Source organism: Chamaea fasciata, unplaced genomic scaffold (assembly GCF_029207755.1).
Source record: "Chamaea fasciata isolate MVZ Bird 193981 ecotype frontalis unplaced genomic scaffold, bChaFas1.0.hap1 SCAF_2, whole genome shotgun sequence".
Lineage (NCBI taxonomy): Eukaryota > Metazoa > Chordata > Aves > Passeriformes > Sylviidae > Chamaea > Chamaea fasciata.
In genome coordinates this window covers 12,922,046-12,937,842 of record NW_027094087.1, presented here as the reverse complement: position 1 = coordinate 12,937,842, position 15,797 = coordinate 12,922,046, and the positions used below count along the sequence as shown (strand labels likewise).

Below are 15,797 nucleotides of genomic sequence, written 5' to 3'. Positions count from 1 at the left end.
GCCTTTCTGTTGAGCTACTCCAGTGATACATGCCATCAATTTTAATCATAATTTTTCTTGTTTGTGTTAGAGTAAATTATACTTTTGTTCATCTGAGTAATCCCTACACAAAACCAGAAAAGTGGTCTTATTTTAACCCTGCAGAAGCCAGGAGGGGAGCAGTGCATCTCTGCAGAAGCAGTGCAGGGGCACCTGTGTGTGCCTCTCATGCCATCACCATGGTTGCAAGCAAGGAAGCTGCCCAAAACATTCCTTTCAGTAACTAAGTGAATGTACACTGTACAGCATCCAAGCACCAGAACAGTTATACAGAAGCTATGTTATTGACTTTATAGAAACAACTATATATATCCACTTCAAAGGCACATCATCATTTGTCCAGGTCGATTGGGAAGAAGTTCAAGGATGAATATTCACAGCTCAGCAAAAGGAGGTGGTGACTGATTTAATGAATTTATGAAATATGATTGGTTTAACATACAAATATGCATTTTCAACAGCCCTTACATACAGGTTTGAAGCTTTTACTGAAATGTTAGGTCCTCACCTCTCTACATTGGCAATGGTTAAAACACAAATAAATTCTGTTGCAATGAAATACATCAATACATATGAGCTACACCAGTTACTTGTACAAAAGTACAGCCGCATTCTCTGTACCTCTCTTCTCTTAACAATCCCCTTCCTGTTCTTCCACTGTTCTTTTCCAAGTCTTTTAGACCTAACTCTAAATAAATTATGCTGCTGTTTATACAGCCAATCCAATTTACAGCAATAGATAAACTCGTGCGTGTACAAACAGTGAAGGCGACACATAAATTTTGCCCCTCTAATTACTCTGTTCTCTCAGTTGTTTTAAGGGATCAGGGAAGGTGCATTCCAATCTACATTCCAGAGCTCTCCCCATGTCTACTGTGGAATTAAAGAAACTACACAGGGTTGCATCACCACCCTGTACACTGCTTGCTCAAAACACCTGCCTAATTAACAATATTGCATTTTTAGAACATTATCACATGATTAAATACATAGAATTGTTTAGCTATTTCTATATTTGAAACTGATATTATCAGTAATTAACTTTGCATTAGTATTTCAATGTGTTTGTGGATCATACAAAGACAGTTGTGTAACACCAAGTCACCTGCGTTTAAATGGAAACAAAACTCAGAAAGACAAAAGCAGGTCCACCCTCACTCCCAAAAAATACAAAACCATAAATACAGATATCCAGTCTAGCAATTTTAGTAAATGGCGTTTACAGGAAAGAAGAAAAAAGCTTGGTCAGTCTCTGAATATATCAATACTGGCAATATCTTTCTCACCCAATTTCATGCACCTGAAGTATTACCAGTCCAGCATTCACAACCAGCTTAGAACACCAAAACAGCCTGGTCGGCCATGGAAGTAAAACAGTTTGGTTATTCTATGTAATTCTTCAAAGAGATACATGCTGAGAGTTCTCATTTCAAAACCACAAAAAAATAATTTCTGCTGCAGTGTCAATAGTGAGAGGGGAGCATAAACATTTAAATACATGTCTAACCCATTGTTTTCATTCACAGTAGGGTGGTTTACAGCTTTGTGCTGTTTTTCTTTCTTTTTTTTTTTTTTTTTTTTTTTTTTTTTTTTTTTTTTTGGTTTGTATTCCTCTCCCTTCCCCCACAATGTATTTTCCCACCAAAAAGCACATTTCTATTTTGATTCCCTGATTTCTTAAAAAGAAGCAGTGAGTATTCCCCTTGATAATCTGCAGATTTAAATAAAGATTTTTGAGGGATACTCCTTAGTACCTCAATTCTAAAGAAATGCCAAATCAAGCCCACCAAACATTTCAGCCTCAGTTTAGGCCCATTTGAGACAGAGCTCCTGGAATCAGCATGCAAAGCACCAAAGAACAACACTGAAACCAGTTTACTATCAACACGTATTTTCATGTCAGTTTAGACTCTGTATCACATCTTAAAATAAAAGCAGGTTGACTGCTAAAGCATTGAAATGAAATAAAAATAGCTAGTTCAGGTCTGGATTCATGATGGACTCTGACTTTTCTCACGTTTCTTTATGCTTCATTTCTCATGAATAAAGAAAGAAAATATCCATAGGGACATGACTTCTCTCATATTTTAGTTCTTGTAAGACATTAGGAAAAGTATTTTTATAATGTAAAGGCAAGAAAAAAAGAAAAAACACTCCAAAACACCCCAAAAAATCCATCCCAACAAAAAACCAAAACCCAAACGAAACAAGCAAATATTTATTTAGGTGGGAATTAAACCTTAGACAAAGGTATTCCATGAAAAACTAAACTTAAACTGACAATATGATTTTTTTTTTTTTTGTATAAAAATGTTTACTGTGAAAAGTAGTTTTTGCTTCACTGTGCTGGTTTTTTTCCTAGCAGCTGCTTAGAAAAGCTTATATTCTCATTTCTGCTGTTTTAGTTGTTCTTTGTCATAGACACGTGCAGCTATTTTTAGGACTGAATTTCAGAAAAAAACATCAGGTAACAGAATTTTAAGACTAGGGATTGTCTTCCAGTCTTACAAGTGCTATGTTAAACTTTGTGTGATGCTTCCATTTAGGGAAAAAAATATCATGGAAAGGGCTATCAAGCACTGAAACAGACCTCCCAGGAAAGAGGTGGACTCACCACCTCTGGAAGCATTTGAAAAATGTGTGAATATGGCAGAGAATACAATTTAGTGGTGAACGTGTGTGAACACATGGTGGTGATTCTGGGTTGGTAGTTGATAAGGTAAAGGTCTTTGACAACCTTAACAATCCACTGCTTCTATAAAAACACCTCTGGACTATGAAAACAGAACAAAACCAGAATGCTTTGTTTTAGGAGGTCTAACATTAAAAAAAAAAAAAAAAAAAAAACAGTGAAAAAACACATCAAAAACACACAAACAAAAACAAAATAGACAAGCAAAACCATAGAAAACCCCCCAAACCCCCACCCCTGACCAAAAACCTTTTTGTTAGAGGAGAACACGAACCTTCAACAAATACTCACGGTCCCTCCTTCCCTTCTGCTTGAGTTTCCCATCTTCCCCCCGTTACAACACAGTTTTTTGATCAAACATTCATAAAAGTAATTAGATTATTCAGTCATTTTCATAGGCAAAAACAGATCATCACTGCAGAAACAGGATTTTCTACAGGAAGACAGATAGGGATGCTACTTATTTAATATCTGCAGGTCACAGGAAATAGAGTTGGTGTAGCTATGAACAGAAATGTTTTTTTCTGCTGCGCTACCTTGCATTGACTTACATGTCTGAAGACTAAGAGTATCTAAAAACCTTTGATAACACTCCTCAGTGAGCTTCGCAGCCTGGAAAGTAGTCACAAACATATTTAAGGTGCAACAAAGCAATAACAACATTCACTAATTACACTTATAAAAAGTAACTTTTCTTTAGAATATCTTTTATAATATTTACATGATGTAAAGTCTTTATTTTAATTTTCTGGAACACTCACTGGCTACAGTTATCTCTCCTGTTTTAAAATGAGCACAGAGAAACAGAAATCAGAACTCCATCTAACAGCAGAAGGGCTTTTCCCTTGAAAAGGATGCTTTCTGGGTTTGCTTAGTTGTGCTTGTTTGGTTGTTGGTTTTTTTTTTTTTTTTTTTAATCAAATCATATGTAATTAATAATGCAAAATACATGATTCACAGAGAAGTCTATTTTCTTTTCATCACTATTTTTACTATTTATTTAATGGTTTCCCCAGCCATATCTGCCCTTTTATGCAACATATAAAGTGCTCATTTGTGTGGATGAAAAAGGACCTAGGACCACAAAAGAGTAAAAGGCTGTCAGTGTGGCACAAAGGGCTGCACAGAGTGAAATAAGTAATTCTTGAGATTTTAGAACACAGATAAGAATCTTTTGATTTCAACTGTTTGCAAATGACACAGAAATTTGAATGTAAGATCAAAATTATTTTTAAAATTAGTAGCAAATACAAAAACCATGCACTCACAAAATTGAAATCATGCACTCACAAAATTGAAAATCATTATCATGATGGTAAACAGAATTCTATAAATTGTCTTTATGTAAAATCAGAGTAAGTCTATCATAAGTTTAGGAGAACTGTATAAAAAACACTACCTCTGAGAGAGTTCTCAAACCCAGCAACATAAATTTTATATGTATACAGGCTGTATAATCCAAAGATCGAAATTCTAATTCACAGAAAAGCAATGCATAGGTGCTGGAAAGGATTATTTTGACTAAATGCTAAAAGCTGTTGAACCCAATGTGTGAAATTGCCATGAACTGGCAGAAGTCCATAGATCTGATCACTCAGAGTGGCACTTACAGACCTGCAGGCATGACCTGAGAACTGAATGTCTAAAGAACAATTTTGACCTGTGTCAAAAAGCCACAGACCAAAACAAACAAATAAATCTAAACTCTCAAACACTCAAGCAAAACCAAGTGATGAATTTAGTGATGCATTTTCATACTGAATGGTAAACTTCCCAACGCAGTTATAGCCTGGGTGGCCGCTAAGTGATCATGATGATTAATTGCAATTTTTGCATGAGTTCCCAGAGGGAGAGAATGAAATCAATAGTCTACAATATTTACAATGTATCTTTGGATTTATCATTAAAAAGCACAGAGAAAACTATCTTTTTTTGTCTCTTGCACTTTATCTCTTGAATAGAATCTGGCACACCAGAACACCCCTTTAGCTTCCAATTCTTCTGTGCTCTTGGATTAGCCCCACACGTTTCCAACACTACTTATAAACATGCCCACTACTTAAATATACATAAAGTTAGAGCTTGATTTTTCTATTCTTTACTGAATCAAAATTCCCACATACTCATGTGGGATTTATACAACTCCTGAAAGCTTCAATCAGACCCTGAAAAGTGCAATCAGTACAACCCCGGAAACACTCGACTTCAGTGGGAGTTCCGTGGCTGCAGGGTGTGCACAGTTCTGTTAGCAGAACTCATCTCACATAACACTGTTTTCTTAAAATGAAAGAAAAAAGTGTGGAGATGTAGCATTCATATTATTCCACAGACAGTTTCCAATGGGAAAAGTCAGCATTAGCTTTTGCTTAACTCTGAATTTGGGTATTGTTCCCCAACAGAGAAAGCACAGGAGTATATGAATTGCTGCATTATTTATTACAGGCAGCAATGCCCAGCTGGATATAATTCATCTTAAATTCCAAGATGAATAAGACAAGATTTAAAAAATTAGAATTCAGGAACAACAACAACAACAAAAAAAGGCAGCCAAACCAAAGATTCTATTGCAAAATAGAGATTCCTCATACCAGATCATTCAGGTGATTAGCAAATACCATGTTTAAACGTTGTGCAATGTTGTCTTTGTAATTCTCTATTATTGCTAAAAAAACCAAAACAAAAAAAAAAAAAAACCACCAAAAAAACCCACGTAATGCAAAGAATTTAAAGCTGCACTTTGTACGAACTGGTGCAGCGTCACTTTAAATGCTGTATGCAGTTTTGGCTATATCAATATAGGAATTCCATTATATTAGAGAACATCCAAAGGAGGGCAACGAGGATAGTGAAGAGTCAGAAGGGGAAGCTGTATGAGGAGCAGCTAAGGGCACTTGGTCTGTTCAGCCTGGAGCAGAGGAGAGACCTCACTGCAGTTATAATTTCCTCCTGAGGGGCAGAGGAGGGGCAGGCACTGATCTCTGTGGTGGCAGTGACAGGACCCAAGGGAATGGCCTGAAGCTGTGTCAGGGGAAGTTTAGGTTGGATATGAGGAAAAGCTTCTTCACCCAAAGGGTGATTGTGCACTTGAACAGGCTCTCCAAGGAAGTGGCCGCAGCATCAAATCTGACAGAGTTCAAGGAGTATTTGGACAATATTCTGTGGCACATTGTGGCCTCCTGCACAGGGCCAGGAGCTGGATACCATGATCATAGTGAGTCACTTGTAACTCAGGACATCCTATGATTCTGAACTATCTTAAGACTAACAATACTTCTTCCCTCCTGTTCCTATGCTCCAGAGTCACTGCTTTTTTGGTAAGAAATTTTCATCCTGAAGGGCTGGTTGGGGTTTTTTGTTTTTTGGGTTTTTTTTGGTTGTTTGTTTGGGGTTTTTTGTTGTTGGTTTGTTTTTTTTTTTTTTTTTTTTTTTTGTGTGTGTGTGTGTGGGTTTTTTTGTTTGTTTTTTTTTTTTGTTTGTTTGTTTTTGTTTTGTTTTGTTTTTGTTTTGTTTTGTTTTTTGATTTTTTTACCAGTCTATATCCATTTACTCATGTGTCAAGGTTTATTTTTAAGTACCTCTACACTTTCCATATGCTCATCCCTGGGAATCATCTTTCTAGCAATCAAATCTCTCTCAGCATTTATTTCACCACGATTACTGATAGACCAGATTTAGCCCTCACTCCCCTGTAAGGTACAACTTGCCACACTGATTATAGTGCAAAAGAGATACAAAGAAGTTTTTTTACAATTGGCCTGATGCAGATCAGCTTAAAAATCAGTACTTCACATTACCACTTGTTAAAATAACTATTACCAAAAGGGCAGGAAAATAAAACGCTTTAAAAAAAATTAGGGAACTGACTACTAAGCAAAAAAAACCAAAAGTATTTAACTCACTGGAAAGCCTATGCATATAACATTTAGCTCTGAGTCCATTATATTATCATGAGCAGTTTCTCTGTTATGTGCAATTATGAATGCCACAGAAGAGTCAAATAAAGAACTGGTATGACTTGACTACTTACAACACCACAATTGAAGGACTGAACATTATTTTTTCAGACTTCTTTTTCTTTTGTGTAAGTTGTTGACACAGTGCACCAAGCAGATCAAAGTACTGGCAGATTTAAGAACAAATTCACGCAACAAAGATCTGCCAAGATTATTAAGGAAGATCACACAGATATAACCTGACATATCCCTGAACATTGTAGGTGCACTGACAGAAATACCACACCTCTTACTCTTCTGTATTCACTTGTTCCTTTATGACTCCCTCTCTGAGTCTCTGTTGAGTACATCAATCTTTTTTCTGATCCAGTATGCACATTGACTTATGAGTATGTTATGTTCAAGAACTTCTTTAAAAAATGCTGTTTTATGACACTCCAGATAACTGGTCTCCAGTACATTTAATATGTCCTTGTTTTTTATCCTCTTCCCCATAAATAAACTACACTGGATCTGTAGTTTATTTTGCTTTGAGTAATTAAAATAACAATGTCATAATATTAACACATCACTGCACTTTGATTACATATTTCCTATTACAAGAAAAAAATCATTGTATCATCAGTTAAAGAAACCATTCATAATAAGAGGCAAGATTACCTCTTCTCTCCTATTTACATTTACCTGTATCACATCTTTATGTGTTTCTGTTCTCAAATACTTTATTATTTTAACCACGGACCTGAGTTCATGCAAGCCAAATTCAGCTGCAGTACAAAGGTCTACAAAGTTAATGTGTTTGAAATTACTTGCAGCTTGACTGAATCCGGTGCAACATCTTTTAGTAGCAAGAAAATTGCTGGCAATGTGTGTTTTTAATATGAATTCATACTATGATCCAAATGGCACCTCTTGGGCAAAGTGGCCAGGACAGTGACTTCTTGTGTGATTTCCAAGCGTGAATTTTGGATCATAGCTGGTATTGTTCTTTAGATTACAACTGCAATGCAAACAATCAGTTTAGTATTAGCTAATGGGAAACATCATCTTGAAAAGTTTCATTTGTATTCTTATAAGTTACGTACGCTACAGCCCTGACTACTGCTGAATTATGAGGTCATTCATCAACCTTCATCAGCTGTTTAGCAATACTACTCAGGTAATCAGAACATTAAATGAAAACCAGTGCAGCCTTCTAAAGTCACAATACAAATTTTGTTAGGAGGAGAAATTTAACTCAGCAAAATGAAAATGAGCCACTTGTATTTCCCTCTCAATTTTATTTATTTTTTTTTTTACTGAGAGCCACTACATCTTAAATGAACATAAATTAACATATCAAAGATCTATGCTTTTAATGGAAAGCTGGTTCTTGAAGGAACTTGTATAGTTAAGAGGAAATTTATTTCAGTAATGATAGGCAGGACTACTAAAGAGCGTGACAAAACCTCCATAGTACTACATGCTGCTTCCCAATTTTATCTGGAGGGTATCCATCCAGAAACTGGATATTTCAGACAACATTATGCTCGGACCATGGAAACTGGTAACAAATCACACCCTTGGTTAGTAGATCTCCAGGCTTAACAAATAGGTTTCTGAAAGATTTGTTCTCTTCATCCAATTTGCAACGACCTTTATGCATAATATTAAAGAGGAGGTGAAACCAAAGAATGAAATTTTTTCTTTTCTAGAAGAGGCAGGAAGCAGGTAAAATATTTCAGCAGGTGTTTGGCTGCAATTTTTTAGCATTGTTCTTAAATAGGCAGAAACTGTGCAATGAATTTTTAGTTGATGCACTTTACTGTCTCCTTTCTCCCCAGATTAACCTACTTAACAGTAAAATAAATGTTTTTAAAGAACTGGTCCTTCTTGTCTCTCATGCAAACACAAACTTAAGTCAATGGACATTCTCATATGACTAGAATAAGAAGAGTTTGACTACCATCACAGAATGGCTTGGATTGGAAGGGCCTTTAAAGATCATCTCATTCCTGTCATGGGCAGGGACACTTGCCACTAGATCAGGTTCCTCAGAGCTCCACCCAGCCTGGATCTGACCAAACCCAGGGATGGACATCCACAATTTCTGTATGAATCCTGTTCTAGTGCCTCCCACGTGACAATATTCACAGTTATCTTAATATCTAAGTACTAAATATCTCATTCTGCAGTAAATCATTAGACCTGTAGTTCAGGCAATTACTCCCCTGCATATATCAATGATCCAGTTGCCAATGCACAAACTCAAAGAGAAATTTTCATAATTTTCAGCATAAATAGACAATGTTTCCTGTCTCATACTATTTCAAAAATAAGAGCTGGTTACCTCCTGCCATTTCAAGAGATGCTTTCACATACTGCAGTGAACTCACTGGAATCAATGGATTCCTGCAAAGAATGAGCCTCTGGTTTAGTGCTTCCATGGAGCCCCTCAAATGTGGGACACTCAGAGGCCTGGCAGCCTTGTGAACACAAGGGTTTCTAACATTGTTGGTACCTGCATTCTTTGTGTCCTTTCCACACAACTTTTATTAACACTTACATGGATTTCTTTTCCAGTACACAAGGATTTTAATATCGTAAGGTGTCACCACAAATAGCTATAACCAGATAAATGATTCTCCCGATTTTTCTTCTTTCTATTCAATAAATTAAAAAGTAGATTCTCTGCTCATCTACAGCAAAACAAATCAATTAATGGTATCATCAGTCAATAGACAACAAATAATGAAAAAACTCAGACAGGTAATAAAAATAAGAAACTTAGTACCCTTATTTTTGAAGACACCCCATTGAAGATGCTGTGGCATAACAGAAGGCATCCAAAGAGTATCTTGCTTTCTTAAGTTAACTCTTTAGTTTCCTGATATCTTTTAAAAATATACAGATCCATTCAAACACAGTTTTAAGAGGAACTGAGATACAAATGCAATAAAAATATTTTAAGAATGCAGACTTACATCTCTAAAGCTGGACATCCCCAAATTCTTGAAGTAACAGACAGTAGTGCTCTGAATGCCCTATTTAATACTAAAAATTATTCTGAGTTTTAAACCAGTTACCAAAAATTGAATATTCTGGTCAAATACCTAAACTAAGAAGCTGTTAAATGCACCAAGGGGGAAACCATGACACTAAGTCAGAAGTACGTCATGATTAACTGCTTAGGTCAAAATAAAAACTGGTGTTAAGATACAAGTTACCAGTAGGCCTGGATCTAGTTTATGAGACTCCAACAGGCCTCCAGATTTGAATACCTCAGGTTATCAGTAACTTTTTCCTCCAGTCCCTCCTATTTCTGAATTTCAAGAGACATTGAAAATGAGATTCAAATGACCTGTAGAACTTCAGGATACATGTCACCAATTATATTGCCCTTATTTCATAAGGCAAATATGTATGTTAAAAAAAAATAGGCCAAAAAAAAAAAAAAAAACCCACCTTAAAACGCCCCACAAAAAACCCCAAGCAAACAAATAAAACATCTGGCATGAATTATTTGACATAAACAGTTTAAAATCTGAATAGCAGCCATTATTCAGATCCTTCACCTGGACAAGTTCATACCCTACTCTTCCTATAATAGATTTTCAACTCTCAGACACAAATTACAGTGAAGTTAAAACATGTGTTTCCCAAAATGTCATTAACTTGACTCAATTGTACTGGAATCAAATGGCATGTGCTGAATGTAACTGTGGGATTACTGGAGTAAATTGAAAGAAAATCAGTAAGTAAACATGAACCACTTGAGAAAGGTGCCTCAATGAAAAGGTCAGTGAAAGGGCAAACAAATACTGCATTTGTTCTAAAAATATTTGTTGAAGAAGGTGGCCATGAAAGGCAAATAATACTTAGTCTTAACAACCCAGCAGCATTTCCGCCGATAAAAATAATGAATTATCTAAATAAATGTGTTGTGCTGTAAGAGGAAAAGTCCAAATGATGCTATTCAACCTCTTAAACAAGACTTAAAAGCTCTATATCTGCAACTTTATCATTCATATGTTTCACGATTTAGAGCTACAGCAAATGATAAAAATATCCCTAATTCCATTTGTATAGGAGTGCATGAAATAAAGCTCTCTACATATTTCTCATCTACCTATTTTTAAGTCAATGTTTCAGAACTCCTCATCAGTTCAGGTTTATTTTCTGGCAGACATTTTGATTCTCATATTTACCTGAAGAAGAGAACATAGCCTAAAATAGAAAAATCAAACATTATTTTGTTAGATTTTTGTTTGTTTTAGAAGGGTGGAAATGAGAAGGAAAGATAAAAGCTGTATTTCAATCTTAATGCAGTTGTACAAATCAACTGGTAGTAGAAAACCATGTCTGGCTGAAAGATCTGCTTCAGATTTCAGTGTACAATCAGAGTAAAATAGCAGTTCCACTTAATCCACTAAGCAAAATCACTGATTACAAAAATTCCAAATGTCATGGGTTCACTACACAAAAAGCAGAAAGAAGCAGGATTCCAGACTGGTGGTGAATAAGACACACATCTTACCTGGCATCTCCCTGGGGGGATGTTCCTTATTAACAAGCAGTCCCTTTAAAGCACTTGTAAAGAGAAACTCTTCAGGAAAAACAATAAAAAACTTTGTATCAAAGCAGTGAAATGAAAAAACTTGAAGCACAACCTACACAATCCTATGAATCTCCTCCATGAGCACAAAATAGATTAAATTCTACAAGCAAGACATGTTATACTGCAACTTTTTAAAAAAATTGCTAACCTAAAGAAATGTGTATTATGCAGAGTGGTATAACAAATGGAACTGTACAATTTGGGAAGATGTTCATTTAATCCATTTCAAGTCAGTGTCCCCATAAACTGGTAAAAATCAAGGAAAGTTTCTTTATCACTATGTATCTTAAAAGGCAGGTTTACAGAGTGCAGTATGCTCTTTTTTGGTTCGTGGTACGGTAGGGAGTCTGTTGTGTGTGTTTTGTTTCATTTTGTTTCAATTTTTATTAAAGCAAAGCTAATTCAAGCTGGATAAATCGTCTGGACAGCTTTGAAAGGTTAAGAAAAAAAATCCTTTTGTTTTAGCATAATAACACTGCCAGTTAAACTCCTCCCTTGTGATGAAATTAGGAGAGAGAATATTTGGCCCTGGTAGATAATTATGACATTCATAAGCTCTTAACGTAGTGGGCTGGGGGAGGGGTGGCTGTCTGCTACTTGTTCTCAAACTGCTCTGATTTTCTGGAACAGAACAAATACAGCACAGTTCCCTCTCTCCAGTCTTAGACACCAGCACTTGTCAAAGAAAAGGCTTCAGTCATGCTTATATCCTTCAAAATATAAATCCTGAGCCTAAGACTTCCAATATTTCAAAAGCAGATAATCCAAATGTAGTTACTGACTTTTTCTTAGCCATCCAAACTATCTAAAAAGTCACAATCATTTAATAGTCACATATTAATGCTTTTCTTAAAAACAAGCCAAAAAAGTAACCCTCACAAACACCACAATCTTCATTTGATGTGTTTCCGTCTACTGCATTCCCACCAAAAAAAAAAAAAAAAAAAAAAAAAAAAAAAAGATAATTCCCGAGAATTTTTAGAATAGCCTCTCAAATGATTAGATTCACTTCAAGAAATTCTCAAGATTACTTTAAGGTGGTGTCAAAAAATGTACAATAAATCCCTGACTTCAATAATGCTCATTAAAATTAAAAATTATAAATTCCCCCTCCCCAAACACCACTGTAGAAAATGCCTCTACCCTAGCAACCTAAATGGGTGCATTTTCCACATGCAGATTTTCTCCCATTTACTATACCCTGCTGTGGATTGAGGCTGCACGTTTCTGTTATTTCTACAGTCAGTTAAAAAAATCCTACTCTGCCAATGCAATTCCCTTCCTTTAGTAAAAGGAATAAAATGAAGCTGTTTCTTTAAATTGAGGGAAATTACTTACTATCAATATTAGGTTTATTCAGCTTTGCTCCTCTTCTTTCCATCTCTCCCTCATACGTATCCTATAATTTTTAAAACTCAGCTTAATAGCATCTGTAATTTCACTCCATTATTTATCTCCTGACATTTGTGATAGTAAGATACCTAAACTATGCAATCCTCCTACGCTGCAGAAATCGCACTTCACAAAGTCGCTTTGTACCCTTCCTCCGTTGGAGGAGGCACATTCCACATCTCTAGGCACATTATTACACCCAGGTAGATCAATGCAAATCCTGAAGGAAGCCTTCCCGTTCTCCTCCTCCTTTGCCATCCCAGGGCCGGCTATACCGAAAAGCCTCCGGAGCGTTTCTGAATCCCCGCTCCTCGGGAGATCTCTCCAGCTCACCCCGAGGTGGCAATAGCAGGGAAGCTTTTTCTACAGAAATTGAGAGCGCCTGGTGGCTTTTTGCTAATTGTCGCCGAAAGATAACGCCGGGATGGTGCGAGGTTTAGCCCCAGATGCATGGAAGGAGACCTTGGCAGCTGCGGTTCTTGGTACCACAAGGCACTATGACTGACCCGCTCCGTCCCTTCCTTAAGCGCAACAAATGTCACTGCCTCCGCACAGGACACCGTGGGCGACACATCCAGCCCCGCACAGGACACCGTGGGCGACACATCAGGCCCAGCCCAGCCCGGGAGCGGCGGGGGCGAGGCAGCCCCGTCCCGGTCCCTGCCCGGCGTCGCCGTGGAGCTCGCCCACCCCCTAGTGCCCGGCGACGGCAGCGCGGCCCGGGGCCGGCCCCCACCGCCACCGCTGACACCCCGCTGGGGCGTTTGGGCTGGGTGGGGTTTATTTCTCCCCTAAAACCTCCTTAGGAAGTGGGGCCGCCGCCCATCCCCTCAGCTGCAGGGAGCGTAGCCTCGCACAGGGCAGGAGAGCAGCGGGAGCGGGGGCAGGGACAGCTCCGTGCGGCTCAGCGCCCCGGCCGGACGCCGGGAACTTGCCCAAAACAGTTTCCAAACACCGCGGTGATTAATCCTCACCCAGCGGCTGCGCCCCTCCCGGCGGCCCTTCCCGCCCAGTCTCTTCCAGGAGCACAAATCCTTAAGTAACCAGGCAGGAAACATCCAAAAATAAACAAATAAATAGCTATACAGATATGTCAGCCCCAGAAAATAAACCAAACCCTGCGGCCGCACCACAACCCTCGAGACCGCGCTTCTCAAAGCATTGTACGTATATATGTGCTTACATATATATATATGCACATAGACATGCAAAGGACGAAGCGTGCCCGAAGGCGCCAGTCCGGCGCGCCCCGTCCCCCGCAGGTATTCCGTGGCCAAAGGGCTCCGCACCCGCACACAGTCCCGGCAGCGCCCTCCCCTCCGCGCCACCCCCGGGCCAGGGCTCAGTGTCCCAGCAGCGAGCGGGGAAGGGTCTTCCGGAGAGGAAAAACCCCGACTGGGAGACTTCAGGTCAGCAGCTCTCCCTGCTCCTAAGAATTAAGCCCATACTGCCTTCCCCGCGGGCAGACGCGGATTTTAACGACCAGTGCTCGGCAGATTATGTGTAATTGCTTCATCTTTCTCACACATTTATCGGGCACAAATAATAATAATAATAAAATTTTTTAAAAAAGCAAACCCCATGCAAAGCAGCTAAATGCACTTAGCACTGTCCAGCTTTTTTTCTTCTTCTTCTAAATGACACCTCTCAAAGACTTAAAAAAAAAAAAAAAAAAAAAAAAAAAAAAAAAAAAAAAAGGTGGGGGATGAAGCAAGTTTTAGGTCCTTCTTAATTTGGTTCCAGAATAATGCATTGCTTCAATTTATTTCGCCGTTTCTTTTCCGTTAATTTGACCGAGCGGACAGCATAGGTAAGAATAATAATTAAAAAAAAAAAAAAATAAAAGAAATAGGCGGCCGCGCTCCTACCTTGCCCGCTACTGAGGAGCAATCCGAGCAGGTAGAGAGGCAGGAGGTTCATGTTCAGGGGCTCACGCCGGTGGACAGTTCCAAGTTGGAGGATGCTCGGCCAGCCCAGGCAATCCCTGCCTACGGCTGCTGCTTCTGTCGCCGCCGCCGCTCCTGCCCGCGCAGCTCCGCACCCGCGGAGCGCCGCTCGCCAAGTGCCGGCCGCGCCTCCCCGCGCCGCGCTATATCGGCGGGGCCGCGCCGCCGCGCAGGGGGCGGGCGCACGACGGGCCGGCCGATCCCTCCGCCGCACACGCACCCCGCCACAACGACGAGCAGCAGAGCCCGCAGATTCCTCCGCCGCTCTGAGAGGTGGCAGGCGGACCGGAGCATCCCACCCTCCATCCCTCCGTGCATCCCCTCCTGGATCCCTGCCTTTATCCTCTGCTCGTCCCTCCCCGCACGCCCCCCCTGCTGGCAGCTCCCCGGCGCGGTGAGGCAGCTCCCCCCGCCTCGCCGCCGCGGCCCCTCCGGAGCCCACTCCCCCCAGCCGCTGACGGAGGGGATACAGCCTAAACCGGAGAGGCGGCGGCTTGGCGGAGAATCCCACTGGGAAGCCCCCGGCATCCCGGGAGAGCGCGGGAGCGGCGCTCTGGCTGCGGCGGGGAGCTGGAGTGGCCCTGGCAGCCTCTTTCCCCCCGGAGCGGCCGGCGGGGGTTGCGCGGGGTTCGGAGGGTCCCCCGCTCCACCTGCTGCGCTTCCCGCGGGGAGCGGGACCCCGCGAGCCCCGCGTACGGGCGCGTCTGTAACTAATCCCGTCGGGTTTGTGTTCATTCTCCTGTCTAGGAATTCGCTTGGTTTGACTTCTGTTATTAGTCCAGAGGGGAAACATACCTCTGCTATTCACGGCCGCGTGAAATAAAACCGATAAAAAATAAATTGCTTACCGTTTGGATGCTTTGGTGCTGTCTGGCTGAGGATCTTGCTTTGTAAGGAAAAAATCCGCAACCTGCATAACAGGGTGGGTTTTTGTCCAGCTTGACTTTGAAGAGGTAATTCTTTTTGAGGGGGTTAATTAAGCTATAGGCTCCAAAGCAGCTTCCATAAATTTGTCACCTTACCACCTGTATGATATATAGAAGGAGATAGAAGTAGATTTATATTAATGTGAAGCAATGATAGTGGATAATAAAGGATTAATCCAAATTAACACATCCCTAATATTTTTTCCCGATCCTTCCTTTGCCCTTTTCAAGAGGATTTGGGAAGGAGGAAGG

At 39.9% G+C, this 15,797-nt stretch overlaps 1 protein-coding gene across 1 annotated transcript in view; it reads right to left on the bottom strand.

The window, feature by feature from the left end:
- The window catches only part of NCAM2 (neural cell adhesion molecule 2), a 294,798-nt gene extending 279,386 nt beyond the window's left edge, over nt 1–15,412 (bottom strand). The window contains exon 1 of the mRNA XM_066206786.1: nt 14,542–15,412. Within this exon, the coding sequence (XP_066062883.1) occupies nt 14,542–15,412 (871 nt within the window). The remainder of the gene's footprint in view (nt 1–14,541) is intronic.
- Nucleotides 15,413–15,797: the final 385 nt, after the last annotated feature.